Consider the following 25,059-nt stretch of genomic DNA (forward strand, 5'->3'; position numbering starts at 1 on the left):
TGCCTCTTCCACTTCAGCTGTGGAACGGTCCTCAGATTAATTTGTCCCCAGTAGGTCCCTTTTCTGCCCTTTGACTTTTGGATGATCACAGTGGCTAGGACCCCTGGAAAGCGGAAGCAATTTGGATTGGGGGTTTTGGAAGGCCTGTGACCTCTGGGTTCTCTTGCTTTAGTATTTGGAAAAGCCTCCTTTCTGGCCTTATAGGTCAGAGGAGCAGTAGAAAATGACCAAGTTTATCCATGCTAGGAATAGAAATGGGGATGGGGGTGGGGAGGAGCAGCAACAGGATAATAATCTCTTTTACTTGGCCTGGAGCCATGATCTCTTCTGGATAATAGCAGCTGGACCCCTGTGCTCCTCCCGCCTTGCCTTTCCCAAATAAACCCTGACACACTCACCCCCTACACACACACACACACACACACACACACACACACACACACACACACACTATGATGTAATTTTATTTTCTGGGGAAAAAAGCCACGAGCTCAGCATGCAAATATAGACAACTAACAAAGCCACACTTAGCTGTCTCCTAGCTCTGTCCCTCTGCCTAGGCCCAGTGTGATAATTCTCACTTCCCCTCCACCTCAGGGACTTTCCTCCCCCACATTCTCAGCCAGACTGAAAGAGGGAAGGGAGAACTGGAGAAGCCTTCGATATTCACTCCATCTCTAGCATAAGGGATCTCAGCTCAACCCCTGGAAGTTCAGGCCTTGAAAAGTATGACCATCCTTCCATGTTTGCACGCCACTAGAATGCCTCGTCTTGCCTCTGTTCTAGCTTGGCAGAGACGCTTCCAGAAGCCTCAGTGAGTTGTTCCTTTCTTGGGACCACACTTCTGGGAGAAGTAAGTCATGTTTCTGCCACTTTAAATTTCACAGGGCTTCTCTTTGCCCTTCTCCCCCCCCCCCCTCGTGGCTGGCCGCTGCCCCTTTGAAGATAACATACCACCAGAATTTGTTTTTGTTCCTAATTCTGTGTCGCAGAGACAAACTCTCTTGTTGACCCATCTTTGAGACTCAGCAACTGCACAACATGTTGTATTTAAATGAAGCAAATCCGGCAGCAGACACAGAGACTATGAGCTTCCTGCTTACTGTTTCCTCTAAGTTCATCAAGTTCAGTGTCCACCAGCCAATGAGGATGCTGTGCCAATATAAGGTTCTTCCGACAGTCAGAAATATGAAGTCTTTAGGGACCGGTACCAGATAGGTGCTTAAAAAAACAGGAAGTTGTTTAGTGTGGTATCTTTCACTGACCTGTACTAAACAAACCCCATACTTTTATGGTGTAACCTGACACCCAATTATTAGTTATCCATTATGTGTGAACAGGTTGGTGGATATTTGGTTTCTGTTCTATACAATATGGCCATTTTCTCTAAGAGCGTTGCCTGGGTAGATTTGTCTGTGGAGAGTGAAAATGTCTATAATCTCAGGGCTCATTTTTCCATACTTAGACATCTACTAACTACACTGGTTTCACAAAAACTAGGGTGAGGCATAACGTGGTATACACCTGCCATATCAAGATTCAGAGTGTTGAAACAAGAGGACTCTCATTTCGGGCTACATGGTGATGCCCTATCTAAAACCAACAATGTCTCTTTATTTAGAAGCTTGCTCAGCAGTTTGGTCCTTCATTCTCCCAACACCTATGTGCTTACTCCCACCTGAACATATCCTGGGGGTGGGAGTATGTGTGTGTGAATCTTTTTCACAAAACTCTTAACAGGTTTAAGTCTGGGGATGCTCTTAGTTCAAAAGTCAATTCCTCTTGGTTGCCATGACCACCACATGGGTCCAGATTCTTCCCAGCTCACTGATCATACAGTTTCTGATTAGGAGTGGGGCTCTTTGCCTTTGCATCACCTCCCCTTCCCAAGTCTATCTTGGTTTTTGCTATTATTAGTTGAAATTTTGCCCTTCTATCCCAGTTCATAGGATATAGTTCAAACACTTGTACAAACCAACCCCATTACACTTGCCCAATCCCGTAGCCACAACTTGAATTTCTCTTCACTTTTCTGACCTCTGGTTCCGCCAAAATGACAAACACACCCTGCTAATGCTTTCGAGTTTGTTGTTATGTTTCCATTGACTGGAATGTCCCTGTCCCAACTCCTTTGGCTCCCGTCAAATCCCATTCTTCAGTTGAAGGTCTTGAGAAGGTTTGCTTCCATTGTGGAAGTCACCAAGTTCTTTACACTACCATGGGGGCAATTCTTTATGTACAAGACCCTATAGAAATAAAGAGAAAGCCTGGGTCCCTGCCCTCAGGACTCAATTTAGTGGCTGTGTAATAGCAGAACAGTAACAGGGTGCATCAAATATAAGAAGGGAGGTGTAGGTGCATGTACAGAGAAACAGCAGCGGGGACCACGGCAGGAGATGGCAGGACCACCATGGTCTGGAGAGACCCTCACTAAGGAAGAACAGTGGACTCAGCCTTGATGTTCAAATACACAGCCTCTGGGAGGGCACTGTCAAGCAGCAACACAATCAATTAATATTGCTATGGTATTCTTCAGTTGTTTAGGGTGTTAGTCTTAACTTTCCAGCAAGGCTAGTCAGCTCAAGAGCAGGGACAGGCCTGGCGCTGTCTGTTCCTCCAGAACAACACTGAACAAACACCATGTGTTCAGAAAAGGCTTGTTGACTGGAGGCAGATAAATATCCAGCCCTCCCTGGGATAACTGCTAATCAGCCCCTAGCTCATTCCTAACAAGGCACTCACAGTGAAATCTCCCCTCCGATGGTCACCTCCCTCCTGCCATAAGGGCGAGACTTCGTCAACAACAGACGCTTGCTCATTCTGCCCCAGATCTCTTTATTAAGGCCTTGCATTTGACCCAAATACATTAACAAGAGATGGGTGAGATACATCCCTGAACACAGTACCTCCCTTCCTCCTGGCCTGGATCAGGACAGCCAGAAAGGTTTAAGATTTGAAAAGTGGGAGACTGTGTTGATGGAAGGGACAGAGAAGAGATGGCAAGAGAATCAGAAAGTATGGGGAGGAGAGAATCAGTAGATATGGATAAGGTATAGAATAAGAAACGAGAGAGATGAAAGAACTGGGCTGGTATCTGAGGAGAAGCAGCTCCCTTTCTCATCAGCGGGGGAGACCAGGACCTCAAGCACCCTGTATGTAGACCACAGTGGGCCCTGTAGTAGAGAGTGACCTAGTGTCCCAAGGAGCTTGGGGAAGTGCGTGGATGGTAGGAAGGTACATATGAAGAGCAAGTGGGGCTGGTAGGTGGTTGCCACAGCAACTAGTCATCATCGTCGTCATCGTCGTCGTCATCGTCGTCGTCGTCGTCATCATCATCCTCTGTGTTGATTTCTCCCGACAGCACATCTTCTAGCCAGTCTTCCAGCTCCTCAGCAGAAGGCAGGTCCTCCTCATTGTCCATCTCCATCCATATGCTGTCCGCCTAGGTGATGGCACAGGTAGGGGATGGAAGCCAAATTTAATACAGATCTGGACCTCGTCCTCCCGCTCACTGTACATCCTCTGTCCCTTCCGTGGCCAGAGAACCTATCCTGGTGAAGATCAGAGTCAGCATAGTGGAAAGAAGAGGTGAACTGGCCACAGACCTCCCTCCCTTCAGTCTGTGTTCCTTCACTGTTGCCATCCTGACCTGCTGAAAGCATGCATCTCTACTGTGTCCATAATACAAAAGCACCGGTGGTTACTCACAGCCAACAGAATAAAGTCAGAGGTGCCAACATTCAAGATTTTTATAAAATGATTTTCTAGTAATAGTCTCAGTGATCTTAAAGTCTGAAACTCTAATTTTAAAAAATACTTGCCCATTCCCAAACCTGATATTCACTTTTTTGCTGTGTTTTTGTTGTTGTGTTGTTGGTTTGTTTGTTTTTCAACTCTTTTTTTTTTTAAGATAAGCTCTTGATGAATCACATCTTTAATCTCAGCACTTGGGAGGCAAAGGCAGGTAGATCTCTGATTTCGAGGCCAACCTGGTCTATAGAGTGACTCCCAGGACAGCCAGGGCTGTATGGACAAAAACCTGTCTCAAAAAACAAAAAATAAAAACAAAACAAAACAAAACAAAATGTGTACTTGCTTTACAGCCTTGGCTGGCTGGTCTCATACTCAGCCGTGTAACCCAAGCTGGCTTTGTACTCTCTGCAGTGCTCCAGCCTTTGCCTCTCCAGGCATGGGCCACCAGGCCTGGCTCTCAGTTTGGAGAGTTTGTCTCCGATTGAAATCCTCTGCACTATATAATCTCCACTGTAATGCTGCTTCCTCTTAAACTCTACTCCGAGTCTCTCTAGCAGAAATTCCGGCCTTGCTAGCATTTTATTTCCATTATAAAACTTACCAGAACCAGCCTTACAATTAACGGGATACTTGCCTATTCCATTAGACTGAGAATACTACAAAAGCAAAAGCTGCTCTACTCAGTTCAGCTCAACACGTAAGTATCTACTATGTGGTCACCAGAAGACGTCTGCCTTCGAAATGTTCCAAGACTGCTAGAAGAGATAGGATGCTCTAAAGGGAAGTTCTTAATGCCAGTGCTCCCAGGGTACCATAGAGGGGATGATTCCAAAGAGAAACTCAGTGGAGGACAAAGAAATTGAACTGGACTTTGAAGAATGACATAATTCCAGCGAGTGAAAGATTCAAATGCTCAAGTCATGCGTCCCCACCCGACAGGTCCAGCCATTTGACCAGAGTGGCTTCTGCTCCTGGGCAGTGCTCGCTTGGTTGTTAGCAGCAGTGTGGAAGAGAGCTAGCTATGCTGAGACGGCTGGTGCTGTCTATGGCCACACCACCCTAAACACACCCAGTCACATCTGATCTTGGAGGTGAAGCAAAGTCGAGCCCTGTTAGTACTTGGGTGGGAGATGATCTGGTACACAGCCAGGAAAGAGGAAAGGAAACTCACGTCTGTAACATTGACAACTCCTATTTGCGGAGCTGACAAGTCGATGTCAAACGTCTTCTCCCAGTATGGGACCAACTGTGGAGAGAACCAAAAATGTCAACTTAATACCAGTTAGAAGTTCACAAGCCCATCAGAGGATGAGTCTGGGGCCAGGGCTAAAAGGAGGCAGGATGAGCTGCGCTAATGGATGGAGAGACAGCCCAGCTGTGATCCACAAGCTTGTAGGTAAAGCTAATCAGTAAAAGAGAAGAAACCTCAAAGAAAAAAGACGGGGAAGAAGGCAGCTTCTCCCTTTGGAGAAGAAGTAGAACAGAAACTCTGCTTCGTTCCTGGCTCTACCTATGATTGGCTATATGCCTTGGGACAGCTCACTTCTCTTTGTAGAACCCTCAGTTCCTTCATCTCTCTCTTTTTAAGATTTATTTATTTTTGATTTTTTTTTTTGAGACAGGGTTTCTCTGTGTAACAATCCTAGCTGTCCTAGAACTCACTTTGTAGACCAGGTTGGACTTGAACTCACAGAGATCCTCCTGCTTCTGCCTCCCAAGTGCTGGGATTAAAGGCGTGTGCCACCACCATCCAGCTACTTAAGGTTTATTTTTATTTCTACTTATGTGTGTGTGTTTGAGCGTTTACCACGTGTGTGCATACCTTCAGAAGTGGTATGGATCCCCTGTAGTTGAACAACCACCAGACATGGGTGCTGAGAACTGAACTCAGGCCCACTGGAAGAGCAGCGCGTGCGCCTAACCTCTGAGCCATCTCTCCAGCTCAGTTTCTGCGTGTCTTAACTTAAGTACTTATACCTGGCAATCATCAGTATTCTGTCACGTTCCTGTTTGCTCATTCAACAACAAACGGCAGATGCTGGGGATTCAGCTGAGCGCGGAGCCATCCCCTGGCTCATGGGATCTGCTGACTTCCTGAATTCATGTGCAGTGTGCTGTATCCAGCTGCTCACCAGAGGACCGCTTTTCAGCTCTGGCACACAAATCACCTGTCCGCCTCTGATCTGGGAATCACATACTACATCCCATACAATCACATGTCGTCCCTGTTCCCCTTGTTCAGATGCCCTCTGTGTCCACATTGCTCATGAACATGCAGCAGGCATAATATTCTGGGTCCCCAACTAGGAAGTAGGTAGGGCTAGGAATTCTGAAACAAAAACGGCGCCCCAAGCCAAGTCCCCAGATTAGGAGCCCAATGCTTGAGCTGGGCCTCTTACCAGGGGGAAGTCATCGGGGTCAATCCAGATGATGCTAAGGTCAGGGTTTTCAGTGTTGTCTTGGGCCACCGCCTTGAGAGTCTCTAAGAACTCAAAACCATCTTGGAGGGAGCAGAAGGGAGAAACGTTGAGGTGGAGCAGAAAAGAAAGGGACACAGGAGACAGGAATCCAGGCCTGTTTCCTCGCCTCCTACACCAACACATTGCACGCCCCAGGCTGCTTGCAAACTCCCAGGAATGCCTTCCGCAGTCCTATGACCCAACAAACACACCACCCACCCCTGGCTTCCCCCGGGCCATGTCAGGGTTCTTTCCTCACCAGGATCAGCTTCCTCTGCAAAGGCCACAATGTGGATCCCATCCATATCGTCCTCCTGTTGGAGGGTGAGGAGGGGAGCAGGGTTAGAGCTGGGGGTGACCTTACTCTACTGCTATCCAGCCTCCTTGATGTTGCCTGAGTCTGAATCATGGAATGCCACCTTGTATTTCCACGGTGGTGACTCTTTTCTGAGTGACACCTTTCGCTCTGGTAATCCCTTTACCCTCAGAGTTCGAGACTACTTGACCTCTCCGTCACTTCTGCCTGCCATTGGAGATGTGTTCTTCAGTACAGAAACCTTGCCCCCTGACTGAGATACTGCTCTCCCCACTCCCCCAGCAGAAGGCACAAGGTAGAGGAAGGATGGCCATTTCTAAGACTCTACCCGCCCGGGCTCCCCAAGCACCGGGTCCTGGGAGAGACACTCACCCAAGTCTCGTACATACTCTCAGGCTTCAGTTTCCTCAGGGTCGATCTAGGAGAGAGACAGAGGGTCCCTACTCAGTGGGTGAGAAGAACATCTCCCTCCAGAAGGTCCCCACAGCTGAAAGCACCTCTGGGTCAGGCCTAGGACATAGACAGCTTGTACCCCAGAACAAAGCCAGCTTGCAAATCTAAAGCCCTGGGCGTCAGGCCCAGATCATTGCATGGTTGCAAAACAATGGCTGGTGGGAAGGGACCGGCTGGAAGAGAGACGCTGGGAGGAGCGGTAAGAACTGGGTATCAGGGTAGTCCTTTTTTTTTTTTTTCATTTGTTCATTCAATAAAATTGACAACCTGGGCTCAATAGAATTACATGCCACAGGCCGAGTGGCAGTGGCGCACGCCTTTAATCCCAGCACTCGGGGGGCAGAGGCAAGCATATCTCTGTGAGTTCAAGACCAGCCTGGTCTACAAGAGCTAGTTCCAGGACAGGCTCCAAAGCTACAGAGAAACCCTGTGTCAAAAAACGTGTGTGTGTGTGTGTGTGTGTGTGTGTGTGTGTGTGTGTGTATATCATGCCTAACGTGTGCCAGGCCCTGGGTTCCCTTCCCAGTACCAGGAGCAGGGAGGGGCTGAAATACATTGTAAATACTGAGTTAGGTATTGGGTAGAGTTAAACAATGCAAACATGTCGTGCCCCAATGAAAGGGGCCAGCATCCAGCATCCAGTGGGAGAGAGTAAGTGGTACTTAGACTGATGAGTGGGTATTTCTAGTCGTGGAGTCTTGTGAAGGAAGTGAATTATGTGTGAGTATAGGGCAGGCTTTCCTAGCTTCAGCAGTGCTGATGCAGAGGGCAGGGGGTGTCCTGTGCACTGCAGGATGCTTAATAGGATCTCTGGTCTCTAATTAGAATACCAGCCACACTCCTCACAGCCACAAATGTCCTGGAAACATTACCTAACAGCCACTGGCCAATTCCTCTACCTCTGTTGACAACTGCTAGCATTGAGAATGAGAACAGGCATGGGACTGAGTTAAGGCTTAAATCCCAGTTCTGACTCCTCTTCCCCTTGTCGCCTCTTTCACTGAGGATGATAAAAGAATGAAATTCAACAGTAGACAGGAGGAGCCTTTTAAGTCTCTGGTCAGAACACAGGCACTCACTACTCATTTGTTGGCAAATTCCTTAAATGGTAACCAGCCCCACGGTCCACACACATTTACAGAGGACTTTGTGTAAGGCTCAGGGCTAAGTTCTGGGGCACAAAATATAATGCAGAACCACTAGTGTTTCAGTGAGCACCAATGTCCGGAGGAGCATTCATCTCCAGTGGACACTGGCTTCCAGGCTGGCTTAAGTTTCCCAGCCCAGCTCACAGACTGGTGTTCTAGCCCCAGGAGGAACCCGCCCCCACTAAGAGGGTTGCTCAGTCCCCACCTCCTGTGCTCTTCCACGAAGCTGACAATCTCCTCTTCACTGTTGGGTTTGTCTGGGATGGTCACAGGCTCGTCCATGAAGGCCTCATAGAAATCAATCTCATTCAACTTCAGGGTCAGCTTCTTTGCCACCTTTGAGGAAGTAGACAAGAGTTGTGAGTCGGAGATTCAGGGTCCGAGTGGGAACTAGTATAAAGGGGAAACGAGCTGCAGGAAAGGAGTCAGAAAATGCAGGTCTGCGGGGGTAGCTTAACTTCCCTGGGCTAATTTAACAGGGCAATGACAGGGTAGACAATCTAATGCCCCTCTTCCCTTCAACTATATAGAAGGAAGGGATGAGTTTCAGGTGCAGGAGTGCCGGCATGCAGAATGGGACCAAGACTCCATCAATTTGGGAGAGAAGGCTGGGGGCAACTTAAGAGTGTAGGGAGAGCGGTGCGGTTTCGGGGAAGAGAACCTTGCTGTCGAAGGTGGCGAAGAAAGGGATATAGGGATGAAACTCTTCAGCAGCATCCTCGAAGGCTTTGTAGTCTGAGGGGAAGAGAGGACAGTCATTCTCAGGGTCTGCCAGAGAATCAGCCCCTTGGCTTCTCTGCAGATCTTCCTGGACCCATCTCCTCTAGCCTCTAGTTCTCAGAGAATAAAATACAACTGAACTCTAGTGGAAGTTCTGGAATGCGGGGCTGTGGTGGGGGAGGATTGGGGAATGCCCCAGGGTACAGGAGACAGGACAGATGAAGGGGCTGACCACGGGAAGGAAGGAGAGGGATAGGAAGTTCAGAACCAGAGATGCTGAGAGCCATTGGCAGGAGGAGGGAGGCAGGAGGACAGGGTGGCAAGCGAGGTCAGAGAGGGGAGCAGTGGAGCTGTTACCCACGCTCTGAGTCTTTGTTCTTGAAATAGCCAATGAGTTTGATCTCATCCTCAATATTCTCAAATGCCTGCAGCTCTCGTTCACCTTCGATCAATTCGACGGGGTCTTCTAGGACCTGGAAGAACAAAAACATGGAGGAGACCATTTCTGTCCTCACTGATAGGACCCAGAGAGGGATCTAGGGAAAGGCAGGGGACTTTTTCGGGATAAAGAGCTAGCTGGTGGTAGAGGGTGGGCACATGGCCCGTGTGCTGTACACTGTTAATGGTGTTGTGCCATGTGTGTGAGGTGTATGTTCTGTATCTTCTGTTTGGCATGGGGTATGTTGTTGTATGTGTGGTTTATTTATGGGTCTAATTGCGTGGTATATATCTGATATAAATTGTGTATGTTGCATGTTATATGTGATATATGTGTATTGTATGTCATGTGTGCTGCCTATGAGAGTGCATTGTGTGTATGCTGTGTGACTGGTATATGTGGTACTGTATATGATGTGTGTTATTTGTTACGTGCGAGCATACACACGTGGTATGTATCTGTTTTGTGTGCATGGTGTCTGATCTGTGTGAAACATGTTTATCTATTGTATGTTGCCTGTGGTATGTGTGCAGCATATGCAGTGTGCGTGTCTGGTTTGTGGTGTCTGTGGTGTGTGTGTGTGGAGGGGTGGAGGGTGGATCAGTAGGGACTAAGGGGCACTGGAAATGTCAAGGCTGTCAGGCTCAGGGGAGTCCTCACATCAAGCAGAAACTCCACCAGAGTGTCCGCAGCAAATTCGCCATCGTACTCAATGACTTCATCTCCTTTAAACACATAAATGCTGTCCTCTTCAATTAGTCCTAAGGAACACAGGGGAGGTGAGCTGCGACCCCAGCCTTCCCTGAGTCGAACTTCTGGTTAGAGCCTACCCACTGGATAATCCCAGCAGACTCATCCCCGCCTCGCCATTTCTCTCCCCCACCCACTTTCAACAACTCCTTACACCCTGCATTCTATGTCCGTGCCTCGGGATTTAGTTCAGGAGCTAACCTCACAGCTGAGCAGGCTACGAAGCTGGGGCAAGGAGGGGTTGTGGGGAGCAGGAGGGGAGGAAACCAGAAAGATGCAGATTCTAGCAACACAGCTCCCTTGCTCTGCCTACATAGCCGGGGATGACTATTCCTGAAGACTCTAAGAGCTGCCGTCCAGATGACTTGTTGCTAACTACCCTTCCCCCATCCACATCCGGTGTCCAGCCTGTGCTGCCGCCTGGTGGCTGGGTGATGTAACATCTGTGCTCTGCTAAGAGGGGGGAGGGGAGGGATGAGGGGGAGGGTGGGGGAGGAGAGGAGTTGAAAAGGTCTTTGCAGAAGGTCTCTGGCTATGCCTGTATTCCTTGGTTTCCCCTTTCCTTCTAACACCTACCTGTGCTTCTTTTTCTTTGTTTCTTCTCTTGCGTTTTTTTTAAAACTAAATTAGGTTAGTATACAAAGCAAAGTCTACATGCTGTTTTTTTTTTGTTGTTTCACTATGTAACCGAGGAGGCTTTGAGCCCAGAATATTACTGCTTTATCCTCCCAAGTACAAGTATTGCAAGAATGAGCCACCATGCCCCTGCTCATGCCCAGCCTTAGCCATTTTTTAGATAAAGATGGCTACCACCCCGCCCCCACCCATCTCGTGCTGGGATTGGAGCAGGCACAAGTCTCTGAATAGAATAGCCCCAGTCTCAGACTCCCCTCCCCACCAGAATAGATATGGTAGAAGAATTCCTAAGCCCCCCGTATCTCCCCCAAGTCCTCCACCGAGGCATCTCTGGTCTGGTATCCCCTTTCTGCTTCTTGCCCCTCCTTCCCTTCCTTACCTAGTTTCTTGGCCACAGCTGCATCTTTCTCAGAGTCCACCAGGCCGAAGCCAACACCCTTGTCTTCTAGGACTTGGGCTGCTAACTGGAAGAAGGAGTCAGGGTTAAAATTAGATCCTAGAATTCTTATTTAACCCCCTTCCCCATTTAACGCTTTCCCACCATCAGGTCAGCTGAGGTACAAGGAGCTTAAGCATTGACCTTGACCATTCTTTAAGATGCACACTCTCCGCAAACACCCCATGATCCTAGCCTGTCTTTGGCGCAGTGTTTTGAAAGATCGTGGGTATTTACTGCTCATTGTAAAGTTCCTGAGGGAAGCTGAGGAGTCTCACTTTCCCTGAAGGGCTGGGCTCTGCCTTCCATCCTGATCAAAGGCCAAACTCAGCATAGGGGAATATAGGATCCTTGGGACCCTCAAGTAACTCCCAAAATGAGAACTGAGACAGATGGGGTGGGGGTGGGGCGGCTGGTCATGTTGTTGAAGGGTGGGAAAGTCTAGAAAGTCAAGAGGTCACCATTCATCACCCAAGGAGGGAGAGCCACGACAGAAACTAAGTAGCATTCTTCTTCCAGATCCATCTCCCCCCTTCCCTTAGTACTGTAGCATTTCCAGCCAGTATTCAGGGTAGTCACAGGCTGGTCACTCCCCCACAAGCCTCCCCACCCAGCAATCCACCCTGACTCTTTCTGCTGTGGGTGCAGCTGCACCCCGCCCAGTCCTTCAGCACAGTGATTCTTAGGGGAACGGGAGGGCGGGTGGCAGGTGGATGGCAGAGGCTACTGAGCGCTCAGGATAAAAATACTTGGCTCATCAATCAGACAGCGGTTTCCAGAGCCCGACAGGGCACACAGAAATGCAGGCCTGGGACCTGGTGTCTGACACTGAAATGTTCCAAGTTTTCCATACAAAGTGGAGCCTCTGTATCACCAAGCTGGAGAAGGGACCGGAGAAGTTCAGACAAAAAACAAAACAAAACAAACAAAACAAAAAAGCATGACCATATCGCAGTTCCCTTAGGGTGTATGTGGCCATGTATCCCAATCTAAGGCCTCCCCGCGCCCCTTCCCCCCCACCCTTATGCTTTGTATTAACCGTCTCTGCTGTGGGTTAAGTCAGATTTGGGGTGGGGGTAAAAAAAATCTCTTCTTCGAAAGAAAAGATGGGGATGGCATGCTGAAGCCTCCTTCAACCAAAAGAATTTTCTGTAAGGACATTTGTTTAATCCACTAGGGACAAAAGAGGAATTGGAGGAGGGAAAGGGACTGGGCTGGGAGGCTTGTGGGAGGCCTCCAGGAGATGTTTGACTACATAGTCATTAAGTCAGTCATAGGTAAATATCAGTCCTGTTTACATTCCTGCTGGGTATTGGGGTATAGCCCTAAGTGTGTGAGGGGGGCATATTTTGACTAGGAGAGAACATCGCTGCTATGGAGCCCAATGCAGAGGCCTGCACGCAGCCCCCCCCCCCTTCCCAGCTAAACCTGGGATCCCTGCCTCCTACTGCACAGACTTGCCCTAAAGTTACCAAAGAAAGCATAGGGCCCTGGTTCCTGAGTCTTTTTCTTTTGGCTAAGGCCGCATTCCAATCATGCTCTCCCTGAAGACAAAGGCCCTGTGATACTCTGACCCCAGCCGCCGCCACCCTCAGACACGGGGCTCACAGAAGGGACTGGGCATGCTCCTTGGGCCTGCTATTCTCTACTCACCTCCAGGATTAGCTCCTCCATCTCAAATTGTCTTTGTGAGGCCTTGTCGTCCTCGGGGGGCTCATGGTAGAGGAGGGCCAGCACCTCATACTTCTTGAACACATTCTTGTAGTTCTTTGCGTTCACATTGATGACACGGTCCACACCATCGTACTCAGGGAAGTCCAGCCCTTCCTCCCCCTGGACGCCTGGCTTGGGTATCCCCAGCACCAGTACAAACAGCAGTGCTAGCCGCAGTTTGGGCACTGCCCTGGCCCCCATCCTGTCTGTAGCTCTCATGGAGGTAGTGGGAGCTAGGTCTGCTCTCCTGGTCCTGAGGAGGTTAGCTGAGATAGGGAGGTGCCCCTGGATACAAGAGTCCTGAGTTAGGGGCTCTGGGTGGGGGTGGGGTAGGGAGTGGGCCAGAGCAGTGGACAGAGGACACTGCTGGGTCCTGGAGAAACTGCCGACAGAGCCAAGTGGAAAGGGGTCAGGAGGAGCAATAGGAGCAGGGGCGGGGAGGGAACTGGAGCTGCCCCTTGAAACTGGCACCCCTCTGTCCCCACCTGGTCCTGTCTAAATATGTCTCTGTGGTTGGCAGGAGCGATGGATAACCTTCTGAGGCCAGGACAGCTCCCTGAGAGCCTGAATCCTCCCGCCTCGCCTCCTACACCTCTTCCCTAGGCTCCCTGCAGCTCCTTCCTTCCCCCTCCCCCAGTGGCCAGGGCTCCTCAGCCCCTGGCCCCATGCAGGCCTAAGAGCTCATCGCCATATTAAGAAAGGGAAAGGGAGAGATGCCGGATCTAAAAATAAGACCAGATGAGTTAGGGGTAAGTGAAGCCGAGGCTGGAGGAGGGGAGATGGAGGGGTAACCGGGGATCCCAGGGTAGGACAAGGCTAATCGGAAAGAAATGTAGGTGAAGAGGTGGACACAGTTCAGGTCAGAGGCTAAGCTGAGGATGAAGTGGGGAAAATGTCGTCTTTCTTCTGACACCTAAAATCTAGCAGTCATCCATAGTTAAAGGCTATTTCTTTGATCGTACGAAGGAGAGGGGGGCAATAAAAGCACATTCCAGGCTCCAGGAAAGAAACCCCCTGCAGTTCCCTTTAAAGAACGTGGACCAAGGATGAGATCATTCTCTGAATAAAAGATGGAGCGGAGTCCAAGACCAGAAGCCTGGCTTCGCTCCAGCCTGTTTCCTTTGCTTCACTCACCAGTCCTAACTCAGGAATGTACGGGGAAGGACAGGGCTGGCCCGGATTCCATCCTGTAGGGATGTGGGCTTGGGCTTTCTCAGCCTGCAAGGACCACTATGAGGAAGGGAATTCTGCTCGGCTGCTTCCTCCCAGTCCTCTCTACCCTGATCCTGAGGGACTCTGTTTCTAGGACATAGAGGGCCGAGCGGGATGCCCAGGCTACGTGATTCTAAAGAAAGCTAATAATAAAAAAATACTATTTTTTTCCTATGTCTTTGATAAGGCACCAGATGATCCGGTATAAACCTGGGAAAAATCAACATGAGGTAAACAGGAAGAGGTGGGCCCTGTGCAAGGTTATCCAGGACTGTGGATTAATTCTATGCATCTGAGACCCGAAGCAGAGCTGGAGGTGTGAAAACTGTAGTTTCAGGCTCCTCACTTGGAGGTGAAGAGATGACTTTAGCTTTCGGTATCTAGCAAGACCCCTTTTATGGCCTTCTAGGGCTCACACTCTATAGGAAGTACACTGGGGCTCAAGGGGGATCGTGAGAAGATCACCCTAAAGCCAGCTCTCCTTGTCCCCTGCATAAGGTTTTTCTCATTCGGGAAGGATAGTGTTTATTTTGCATCTAGGTAGAAACATGAAGCTATGTTAGCAGAATAGCTTCTTTCGTTGCCCTGTGACAGACCTCACGCGCCTAACTTACATTCTTAAGAACAGGAGTGGGTATAAGACAGCTTCCGTGGTAGCAGGGGAGACCAGAGCATGGCGCTGGAGCTGGGGCCATCTCAGAGTCCTGTCTCTTGATCTCCCAGGAGAGAGCCTGATGTGCCAGGCACAGCTTACAACCCTGGCTGCAAAGGCCACCCAGGCCTGCCCATGAGTAGATCCAGTCTTGGTGTCTCATTTCTGCAGGGTTCTGGGGAGAGGCAAATGTCTGAAGAGACAACGGAGCACTAGATGTCTTCCATTGTGAATTAGACCTTTGGAAACAGACAGGACTCCATGGGGACCCTGGCCCCTTCAGCTCCTCCTATGCTGCCAGCTCTCCCCACTGGGGGCCCTTTCTGGCTTCATTTCTACCCTTAACCTCTTTGGCTTCTACATCACTATTCTAGTCCTCCTCTCTCTGATGCTTCCCTCTGTGCTGTCTTCTCGGTCTCCTTCCTTCCAGGCTCCCCGTGTGCAGCCCTTTGGATGGATTTAACACGCCTCAGCCACCCATATCAAATGACCCTGAGTTGGGGTGTCAGTATTTTTAACCCACCAGACACTCAAAGTTCCTCACTACTGAAACTTGAGGAGCTGGTCCCCCTCCTCCCCATCTCACATACCTCCCCACCTCGTTTCCATCTTCCAGGGTCTGTTTCAGCCCTGTCAGCAGCCTGGGTGGACCCCAGACTGTTAGAGCTCTGTCCCCAGGAGACCTTGTGTTGGAAGACGAAAGGGGTGGAAGGAAGTCTCTGAGAAAAGAGCCTGATACAGAGAAAGAGGGGCTGGCTACATCCTTCAATGTGCGGGATTTTTTTAAAAATTTTGTTTTGTTTTCTGCCAGCCTGCAACAAAGCCCATCCATCCTTCAGGTCCATGCTCCACTCCCATTATCCTGTTTAGTTTTTGTTTTGTTTGTAACCGTGTTTGGTCCCGGTTACCACTGAAAGAGTAGTTTGAAAAGCGGTTAATGGTACAAGTTCCAGAATGAGGCTCTAGCTGCTTCTCCTACGAAACAGAGTGCAGTGGTGGGAATCTAGCGATGGCGGGCACAGCCCTTGCGCAGTGTTGGGAGGTGTGCAGTGGTGCCTATGCTGTATTTTTACAACAGCTGCTGAGTTCCTCCCGGTTTTCCTCAGCATTCTTCTGGTTCCTTTGGGGCACAGATCCCTAAAAGGTCCCTGAGAAGGAACTCAGAGTCTCAGAGCAAAGCAGTGGTGCTCACTGAGCAGAAACGAGGGATTGAGGGGGAAGACAAAGTGGGGGAGGAACCACGGGAAGAGGCTGGGTAGGAGAGAGGTTCCTTGCACCTTTTTGCTAAGACCGGGAAAGCTTGGGTCCTGGGCTCAGGGTGTAGCTCAGCAATACAATACTTGTCTAGCATGCACAGCGCCTGTTTCAAGATTATACTGGAGAGAAAGACTAAAGGATGGGCTAGGTTAGAGATGTCCTAACGACAGGCCTACTGGGCAGGAACCACCAGTCTGCCCTAGAGGAGAGAACCTCTCCACACTCCATGTCACCGTTCCCAAGTCATTGAGCCTTGCTGGGCCTGATGTCATCAGGTCTCCATGACAGCAACAGGGCTGTGGCCTGTCATCTGATCTGAGAAAACCCAAGTCAGATCTAGATTATTTGGTCCCACACACCCCAAATGTGGGTGCAGAAATGGGTGCTATGGTACCTCTACAAGATGCAGCTCAGCGTCAGCTGGTTCTCGCTAGACTTTGGGGGCATTCTCTTGTCCCTTACACTGACAGCACATGAGAGATTGATCTTAAAATGGGAAATACCCTTCAGCGACAAGCAGGCTTAATCTTCTGTTTTTAAAGGCAGGGTCTCACTGTGTAGCCCTGTCTGGCCTGGCACTCACTATGTAGACAGGCTGGCATCAAATTCACAGAGGTCCAAATGTTTCTACCTTCCAAATGCTGGTATTAAGGGTATATGCCACCACACTCAGCCCCAGATGCTTGATTCTGGTACCTTTTCAGCCTCCTCTGGAGGTCTCCCTTGGCCAGTTACAATTTTAAGTGTGGGAATAGAACTTTGTAGCACCCTCTAGTCCCCCCAAATCAGATTCCTACATACCGAGTTAGGCGAGGGCTGCTCCAAATGTTTACTCTCTAGAATGAATGTATCAAGACTGTGCACCTCCTCACTGGGCTCCAGATAGAGCAGGCTGGGCTTTCCCCAACTCACCCCATCTCCTACCAGATGCTCTTGGTCCAGCCCCAGGAATGCCTCTCTCTCATCCAGAGTAAATTCAATCCAATGTCTCTGCCCCCCGCTTGGCTTTATCTCAGATGTTGTGTTACACTAAGTCTCAGCTTTTGGGAGACTGATGTCATCTGAAGATCTTTCTCTGCTGCACTCAGTAGTACGTTTCCTTCTCCAGCCATCCTGTGCAGAGGAGACAAAGAGGGCTGAGAAGAGGGAGTAACCACGAGAGTCTGCAGGGGAGCTCCGCGGAAGGGTGGACAAGGGTCAGGTGGAAAGCCTGCCACGTGGAACAGGGCCCCGAGCATTGAGGGGAACATGTAGATTCAGGACTAGAGGACAGGGGTCCAGGAAGAGAAAAGGACAGACAGTGAGACGGAGAAAGTCAGTGGGTCTGGGGAAGCCGGATGGGATGGGAAAACTTGCTAGAGTGTTGGTGACCATTCTAGAGCAAGGTCCAGGGCAGCCTTACCACCAGGCCGTCTACGGATGATGAGTTTTCTGATTTCATCATAGATGAAGATGAGAATACTGTAGGGAAGGGCGCAGAACCACCAGTTTATCCTGCAGAGAGCAAGAGTTGGTTAATGTGGCTGAAGATACAGGGGTCAAAGCAATGGTGCATGGGAACATTGGAGACTGAGCTGGGCACTAGAGTTGGGGAGGTGAACTGAGATCCAGTAGATACTGCCTCTGAGGAGGTCAGAACCTGAGTGCTAAGGGAGAGAAAAGACACAAGACAAATCTGAAATGCCAGTGGCAAGACGATAAATGTCATATCCAGAGTTAAATGCAGCATTTAAAGAGGTTGTCAACTGATTTCATGAGCTGCTGAAAGAGTCTCTCCTTTCCCCTGCTGTTTTTCTGCATAGTCTAAGTTCTACAATTATGGAAGGGAATATATACACTTATTTATGTGTTTCTAAATGTACTCCCATATTGCCAAAGACACTTTTTTTTTTTTACCTCTTTGAGTCTCTTCTATAATTAGGGACCAGGAAGATGGACCTAAGGAGTTTTATACCCTTGAGTGACAGAGAACCATACATAAATCAACAGCACAATTCAACAGAAATACAATGCAAGGGTGGAGAGATGGATGGAGAGATAGTGGCTCGGTAGATGAAGTGCTTGTGGCAAAAGCCTGGTTACCTGTGTTCAGATCCCTAGAACTCATGCAAAACCCAGATGCAGTCACACAAGCCTCTGTAATCCCCTAATGGGGAATGGGAGGCAGAGGCAGAAGAAGCTGCAGACTCGGGTAGACCAGTTAGCCCAGTGCATGCATCAGTGAACACCAGAGAGACTCTCATCTCTAACAAGGTGAGGGGTGAAGACTGATACCAGAAGTTGACCTCTGACCTCCTCATGTGTACCATGGTACACACGCACCTGCACTCATATAGGAACACACATCATATGCACACACAGATAGACACACAGAGACAAAGGAAAAAAAGAAAGAGAAAAAGATAATGCAAACCACATGTGAAATTTAAAGTTTTCTAATGTCTGTATTAAGATAAAACACAAGAAATTTTGATTTTATTTAACTATATCCAAAATACCATTTCAACATGTGTATAATCAATAGAAACGTTATTTTGTTGTGTTTTGTTTTAAGACCCAGTCTTTCTATATGACTCAAGCTGCTTTCGAACTTGTGATTCTCCTGCCTCAGCCTTTGAGTGCTGAGAAGCAGGCATAGAACCCCATGCCAATCAATAGAAACACTACTAATGAGAGTATACATTTTTCTTTTAATACTAAATCTTGGAAATCTAGTGTATATCATGTACTGCTCACCTTTTTTAACTCAGCTACTAAATATTCTTTCCCACCCTCTGTGCAGGATCTCATCATCCAGACTGGCCTTGAACTTGCCGTGTAGCCAAGCACAATCCTAAACTCCTGATCCTCTGGCTCCATCTTTTTTTAAAGTTATCTTATTTTTAAATTTTTATTTATTATGTATACAGTGCTCTGCCTGCATGTATCCCTGCAAGCCAGAGAGGCACCAAATCTCATCACAGATGGTTGTGAGCCACCATGTGGTTGCTGGGAATTGAACTCAGGACCTTTGGAAGAACAGGCAGAGCTCTTAACCACTGAGCCATCTCTCCAGCTCCCTGGCTCCAACTTTCAAGCGCTAGGATCACAGTCATACACCATGTCCAGGTTTGGGATATGAAATTTTCAGTGACTAAAAGGAAATACAGTCCAAAAAATAAAATAATTTTTTTTCTTTCCTTTTCTTCCTTTTTTTTTTTTTTGAAATGTGGTCTGATGTTGCCAGGGTGGCCTCAGATTCATGATTCTTCATCCTCAATCTCCTCCATTGCTCAGACTGGGGATTACAGCGCTGCTCTATGTAGCCCATACTGTGTTTACGGACGTATTTAGTGTTGCTTTAGTTTTTCACTTTAAGCAAGTTAAAATTACAAATACATATTTTCATGCTCCTTGGTCATATTCAAGAGCTCAGTAGTCACATAGGGACAGTGGCTACCATATTGGGCCGAGAAGACTTAGGTCGGGGTTCATCTGCTACACACACCACAAATATAAATGCTAATATGCAGACACCTTTTCAATCCTTGAACAACATTTATATGTACACCCTGATTCTGTGTAAGGTATCAGGGAAACAAACAAACCAACAAAAAAGATCACATGATGGCTTTTTATCTCAAGGAGTCCAGAGAGAAAAGAGATGGAGGGGCACACAAGATAATTTTAGGTGCTATGTGCTTGGCCAAGGTGCATACAGAGAGCAATAGGGCTCACCTTCGTTTGTTATTGACATCAACAGCAACGAAGGCAAAGCTACTATTAAAACCTTTTCCATGAGCCGAATATGTTCAGTGCTTAAAACTAAGTTCTACATGCAATTCTCAACATGCTGCCAGATTCTATTACTTTCCCCAGTGCTGGAGCACAAGCCTAGGGTCTCGCCTATGTTATGCCTGTGCTCTGCCACTAATCTACATAGAGAGTCCTGCCAGGTGTGTGCTGTGGCTGAGGCTCAGAAGAGCTGCCTATTTCCTCAAAGTCACAACATATACAGAGTTGAATTTCAACCTTAGCATTGTCAAGGACTAAGGCTAGCCCCGTCATTAAATATTAGTTGAGCACCTATATTGTAGGAAGCAGTGTGTAACACTGCAAGGGATGGGCAGGTGAACAAAGCTGCTGAAAATATGAGAGATGAATTGGAAGAATATGCACTAAGTTATTCTGATAGGCTGCCTGTGCAGGTGACATGGTGGCAAGGGGGAAGGCACTTCGACGTTTTCCTTGGTAAGTTTTAGATTCATAACTTCAGTGCTAGGGATAGAAACCCGGGCTTTGCACATGCTGGGCAAGCACGCCATCACTGAGTTACATCAGGAGTTCAAGGTCATTCTCTGTTATACAGCAAGTGCAAAGCCAGCCTGGGTACATAAGCATGAGACCCTGTCTCGAACATTCATAAGCATATATTAATGTTAACGCAAAACATAATAACAACCTGAGAGTTGACTAAGACAGGGAACCAGACAATAAGAATTTCAGTATGTTCATTTTCATATATTAAAACAAATTAATATATTATTAAAACTAATAATCTCATATGCCAAAACATGCTCACATTAAAACAGACTTGTATGAAAAAAAAAAGGATTAGTTAAGCTAACCATAAATTTGTCTCTTTGTTTTGAGGCAGGGTTTCTATCCCAGGTTGGCCTCAAACTTACTATGTAACCAAGTGACATGGGATGGTCCTTCTGTATATGTGTTGCTTTTATTGGTTAATGAATAAAGCTGTTTTGACTAATGGCTTAGCAGAGTAAAACCAGGTGGGAAATCTGAACAGAGATCGAAAGAGAGAATAGGCAAAGTCAAGGAGACACCATGTAGCTGCTGAAGGAAAGATGGCTGGAATCTTAGTGGTAGGCCACAGCCTCATGGTGATACACAGATTAATAGAAATGGGTTAATTCAAGATGTAAGAGCTAGCTAGAAATACACCCGAGTCATTGGCCGAGGAGTGTTGTAATTAATGTAGTCTCTGTGTGATTATTCGGGTCTGGGCGGCCAGGAAAGAAACAAGCAGTCTCTGTTTACAATAATGTTCCTGATTCTACTTCCTAGGACTACAGGTATGCACCACTCCACCTGGTAAATGGGACTATTGTATTAGGACTAAGAAATATGTATCTTCATCTAATTCTATCAGATGCCGTCATAAAATTCCCCTCGATTAAACACTGCTAAGTCTGCTGAATTTGCAAGCCCAATGGCATGTAATCATTTGGCATAGTCTCTAATACTGCTCCAGATAAAGGTCATAGATTGAGTGTGAAAGAATCTCCGAGTCACTGAGTGTAGCTCCACTGGTCTGGGCAGTCCCCTACCTGGTGATTGTCCCATTCAAACACACATTTCCTCCCATTTCCTCCCAACTGTTCCTCCAGTGGTGGCATCTCTTCTTTTACTCACTTGAGAGGGTACATTCGCAGGGCCACATCCATGCCTGGAGTGTAGGACAGGACAGCTGCCAGGAATGTCTCCTCAAAGATTCCAAACAATAGGACTTTGTTTCTGGAAAGAAAGATTGATAAGTATGATAGATGTAGGAAGCAAAGGCAAGGGAATGGCGTGTTTGAGCCTGGGAGGGTTGGTGGCTACTGGGGGATGCTCACTTCATGCCCTGCTTGAAGAGCGAATTTCGGCGGGTCTTGCAGATGATGAGGTCAGCCCACTGGACAACCACGATGCTGATGAAGAAGGCCGTTTGGCAAGTGTACTCCACCACCTTCCGCTGCTCATAGGTCTGGGGGTAGGGTGGGCAGAAAAGTGATATCTGGGTCAGAAAGGAGTTTAGATACACCCAAGAATTTCCTACCTTTCTCACCTTTCAGAACCCAGAGTCCGAGCTTTGCTTTGCCTGGAATCTTCTAGCACGGTGTACATTAGCTTTCTTTTTTTTTTTTTTTTTTTTTGGTTTTTCAAGACAGGGTTTCTCTGTGGTTTTGGAGCCTGTCCTGGAACTAGCTCTTGTAGACCAGGCTGGTCTCGAACTCACAGAGATCCGCCTGCCTCTGCCTCCCGAGTGCTGGGATTAAAGGCGTGCGCCACCATCGCCCGGCGTACATTAGCTTTCTTAGCACTTTCTATACTGCATTTAATATTTTTGTATTTTCCTTACATGGCTGAAAGTTCTTTGTGTCCCTTCCTCGTACTTCGCCTATTGAATGTTGTGTAGCATGCCTCAGTAAGTACTAAATTCACTAAGTTAGGACTATGATTAAAAGAAAGTGGACTTAGGCCAGCAGAATCCAGAGGTCATAGGGAAAGGAGATCCAGAGGGCAGTATGAAGACAGAGCAGGGAGGAGTGTTCCAAAAGAGTAGAAAACAGAAGACTGGGGCCGTAGCTCAATTGGAGCGTGCTGGCCTAGCAACCAACCCCGTCGGAGGGCAGACAGGAGGCAACTCTCTTATTCATTTCATGGTTCTTTCATTTGAATTTTGTACATAAGGGACTTAGAATCTAGTAGGAGGCATAAAATTACTAACAATGCCAATACAATAGTTATAACAGAGAAGCCAAGGGCATTGTAGCAACACAGAAGAGGTGCATCTAAATTAGACTCGGGGCAGAAAGCTGGAGAAAAGAGTCTAGGCTTAAAAACAAAACATGTTTCTAAGTATATGTAAGAAATTAATAGGAGAGTTTGCACAATATTAACATAGTAACTATGAAACCACTTGGGATGTACCTAAAGTTGTACTTGGATAGAAATAAAAAAGCTTATATGGTTAAAAAACAAAGGTTAAAAAATTTTCTGGGCATGGTGGTACACAACTTAAACATTAAACATAACAACATTTGGGAAGTAGAGGCAGGCTGATTTCCATATTCAAAGCCAGCCTGGTCTGCATAATGAAACATTGTCTCAAACAAACAAAAAACAAACAAACAAAAATCCAAACAGACAAAAATCTGATGAGCCAAAAGCGGAACATAGGCCAAGAGCAGCCAGCATATTGGCGTGCCGGTGAGCGCTTCACCGTCTGTGACGGTCCCTGTCATTGTTCAGAGAGTTTAGCATCTGACTCACTGCTACTCTGCTTCTGCTCTTGTCCTCATTTTTTGAGATTTAAATATTCATATTTATGAATAATCTTCCATTACCATGGCTTCCCATTTTTTTTTATCCCCTCTAATTCTGTTGCCTTTCACACTCTAACTGGGCAGCTTGTTCTTAGAGTTAAGCTTTAGATATTATCCTAAATCCTTTCCAATACCTACAGTTTTCTGCAATTTAAATTTCAAGCGTCTTTATCTTCCATGTTTATCCTTCCAACTCATTCTAGTATATCAATTTCAATATTTCCTAGTATTTCTTGGACTTACTTTAAATCTGTTAACTTGATATGTTTTATGCACGCACACACTCCCGGACACACACACAACCTCTCCTCCTCTAACTAGAGTAAGCTCTGTAAGAACCATGGCTTATAGGCTGGTGTAGTGCATACCTTTAATCCCAGCATTTGCGAGGAAGAAGCAAGAGACATGTAGATGTGTTAGAGGTCATCCTAGTCTACACAGAAAGAAACTCATGACCATTTTAGTTTACTATCATATCCCCAGGGTCTAGGTCAGTTTCTGGTATAGGTTGGGATAAGTGGGATTAATGAAAATTTCTTAGAAGATAATGAACTATTACTTTAACTGTAAGTGTGTGCTTTCTGGGTGGAGAGCTTTCTGCTTTGCCATCTCGAACTCTAGCCCTCTGGAACTATAAGCCTAGAAGAAACTTTTTCTTCTATAAGTTTCCTTGGCCATGGTGTTTAATCATAGCAATAGAAGAGTAGCTAAGGGGCTAAAGGGATGGCTCAGTGGTTAAGAGCAATTGATGCTCTTGCAGAGGAGCCAGGTTTGATTCCCAGCATCCATATGATGGTTCACAGCCACACTTAAATCTAATCCAAGGTATACAAGGACCTCTTCTGATCTCCATGGGTCACATACACAACACAAACACATAAAATAAAATAAATGTAAAAAAATAAAGAAAAGAAATGTAACTAAAACAAAAATTGGTACCAGGAGTAGGGTAATGCTGTGGTAGACCTGCCCATGTAGTTTTCTTGGAGGAATATGGAAGACTTTGGTACTTGGATCTGGAAAAGTAGTTGAAGGTTGTAAGCAGAGCTTAATGAGCCAATTTAGTAGGAGTTTTGAAGACAGTAATAAGAGCTAAGTACAAGATCTATGTAGATTGTGGAGGCCTAGCTCAAGAGGTTTGAGAGTGCCAGGTAGTGGTGGCACACACCTTTAATCCCAGCACTCAGGAGGCAGGCAGAGGCAGGCAGATTTCTGTGAGTCTGAGGTCAGCCTGGTCTACAAGAGCTAGTTCCAGGACAAGCTCCCAAAAAACTACAGAGAAACCCTGCCTCAAAAAAACAAGAAGAAGAAGGAAGAGAAGTAAGAGAAGGAGGAGGAGGAGGAGGAGGAGGAGGAGGAAGAAGAAGAGGAAGAGGAAGAAGAGGAAGAAGTCTGAGAGGAGAATATTATTAGGCACTGGACTAGAGATGATTTTTGTGCTATTTTGGCAAGGAATGTGGCTGTTTTCTTCCCTCATCCTAAGAACTTACCTGTGGCTAAATTTGAAAGTAACGGACTAATTTCTTTGGCAGAAGAGATTTCAAGATGGCCTAACACTAACTCTGTTATAGGGTTATTAGTAATCACTATTATGTAAACCAACAATAAAAAAGAGGAAGTATGGTAAAAAAGGAAATACCAAGTGTACAGCTTGAGGAGAAAAAGCATATCAGGACGTTTAATGTTGCCCCCAGTGTGCTGAAAGCAATAAGGAGACTAAGGAGAGACCTGATCTACGTTGGGATAAAGGGATGGGTGCCCTCAGGGTAAGAGCCCATGGGCAAGGGAAGCATTAGGGAAGCATCCTTGAGATGTTGGAAATGCCAGGGCCATAAGACACCTGCCAGGATTGCTGCAGACAGGGAGCAGAACCAATCCAAGAATGAGAAGTGAATTGCAGATAGCAATGCTGGATAGGTGGAGTCATCTAAGTCTGCTGACCTAGACCCAGAGCTGTAGGATCTAGGGTTTTTCCTGTTGGGTTTCGATCTTGATTCAGTACTTCTTCACTATGTACTGATTTCCTC

The 25,059-nt window shown here is 47.2% G+C and overlaps 2 protein-coding genes across 2 annotated transcripts in view; both read right to left on the minus strand.

The window, feature by feature from the left end:
- Positions 1–2,815: 2,815 nt before the first annotated feature.
- Casq1 (calsequestrin 1) lies at positions 2,816–13,272 on the minus strand. The gene is made up of 11 exons (XM_075989157.1): positions 12,764–13,272; positions 11,054–11,138; positions 9,949–10,049; positions 9,211–9,322; positions 8,791–8,864; positions 8,335–8,465; positions 6,901–6,946; positions 6,472–6,526; positions 6,153–6,253; positions 4,925–4,999; positions 2,816–3,442 (listed from the first exon to the last, which is right to left on the minus strand). Exons 1-11 carry the CDS (start codon positions 13,040–13,042, stop codon positions 3,281–3,283), a joined length of 1,221 nt encoding a protein of 406 aa, XP_075845272.1. The 5' UTR covers positions 13,043–13,272; the 3' UTR covers positions 2,816–3,280.
- A 3,756-nt stretch (positions 13,273–17,028) lies between these two features.
- The window catches only part of Atp1a4 (ATPase Na+/K+ transporting subunit alpha 4), a 35,661-nt gene continuing 27,630 nt past the window's right edge, over positions 17,029–25,059 (minus strand). The window contains exons 19-22 of the mRNA XM_075989159.1: positions 21,560–21,690; positions 21,357–21,458; positions 17,347–17,438; positions 17,029–17,057 (exon numbers count right to left, since the gene is read on the minus strand). Of these exons, the coding sequence (XP_075845274.1) occupies positions 17,029–17,057; positions 17,347–17,438; positions 21,357–21,458; positions 21,560–21,690 (354 nt within the window). The remainder of the gene's footprint in view (positions 17,058–17,346; positions 17,439–21,356; positions 21,459–21,559; positions 21,691–25,059) is intronic.

Source organism: Microtus pennsylvanicus, chromosome 10, assembly GCF_037038515.1.
Source record: "Microtus pennsylvanicus isolate mMicPen1 chromosome 10, mMicPen1.hap1, whole genome shotgun sequence".
Classification (NCBI taxonomy): Eukaryota; Metazoa; Chordata; class Mammalia; order Rodentia; family Cricetidae; genus Microtus; species Microtus pennsylvanicus.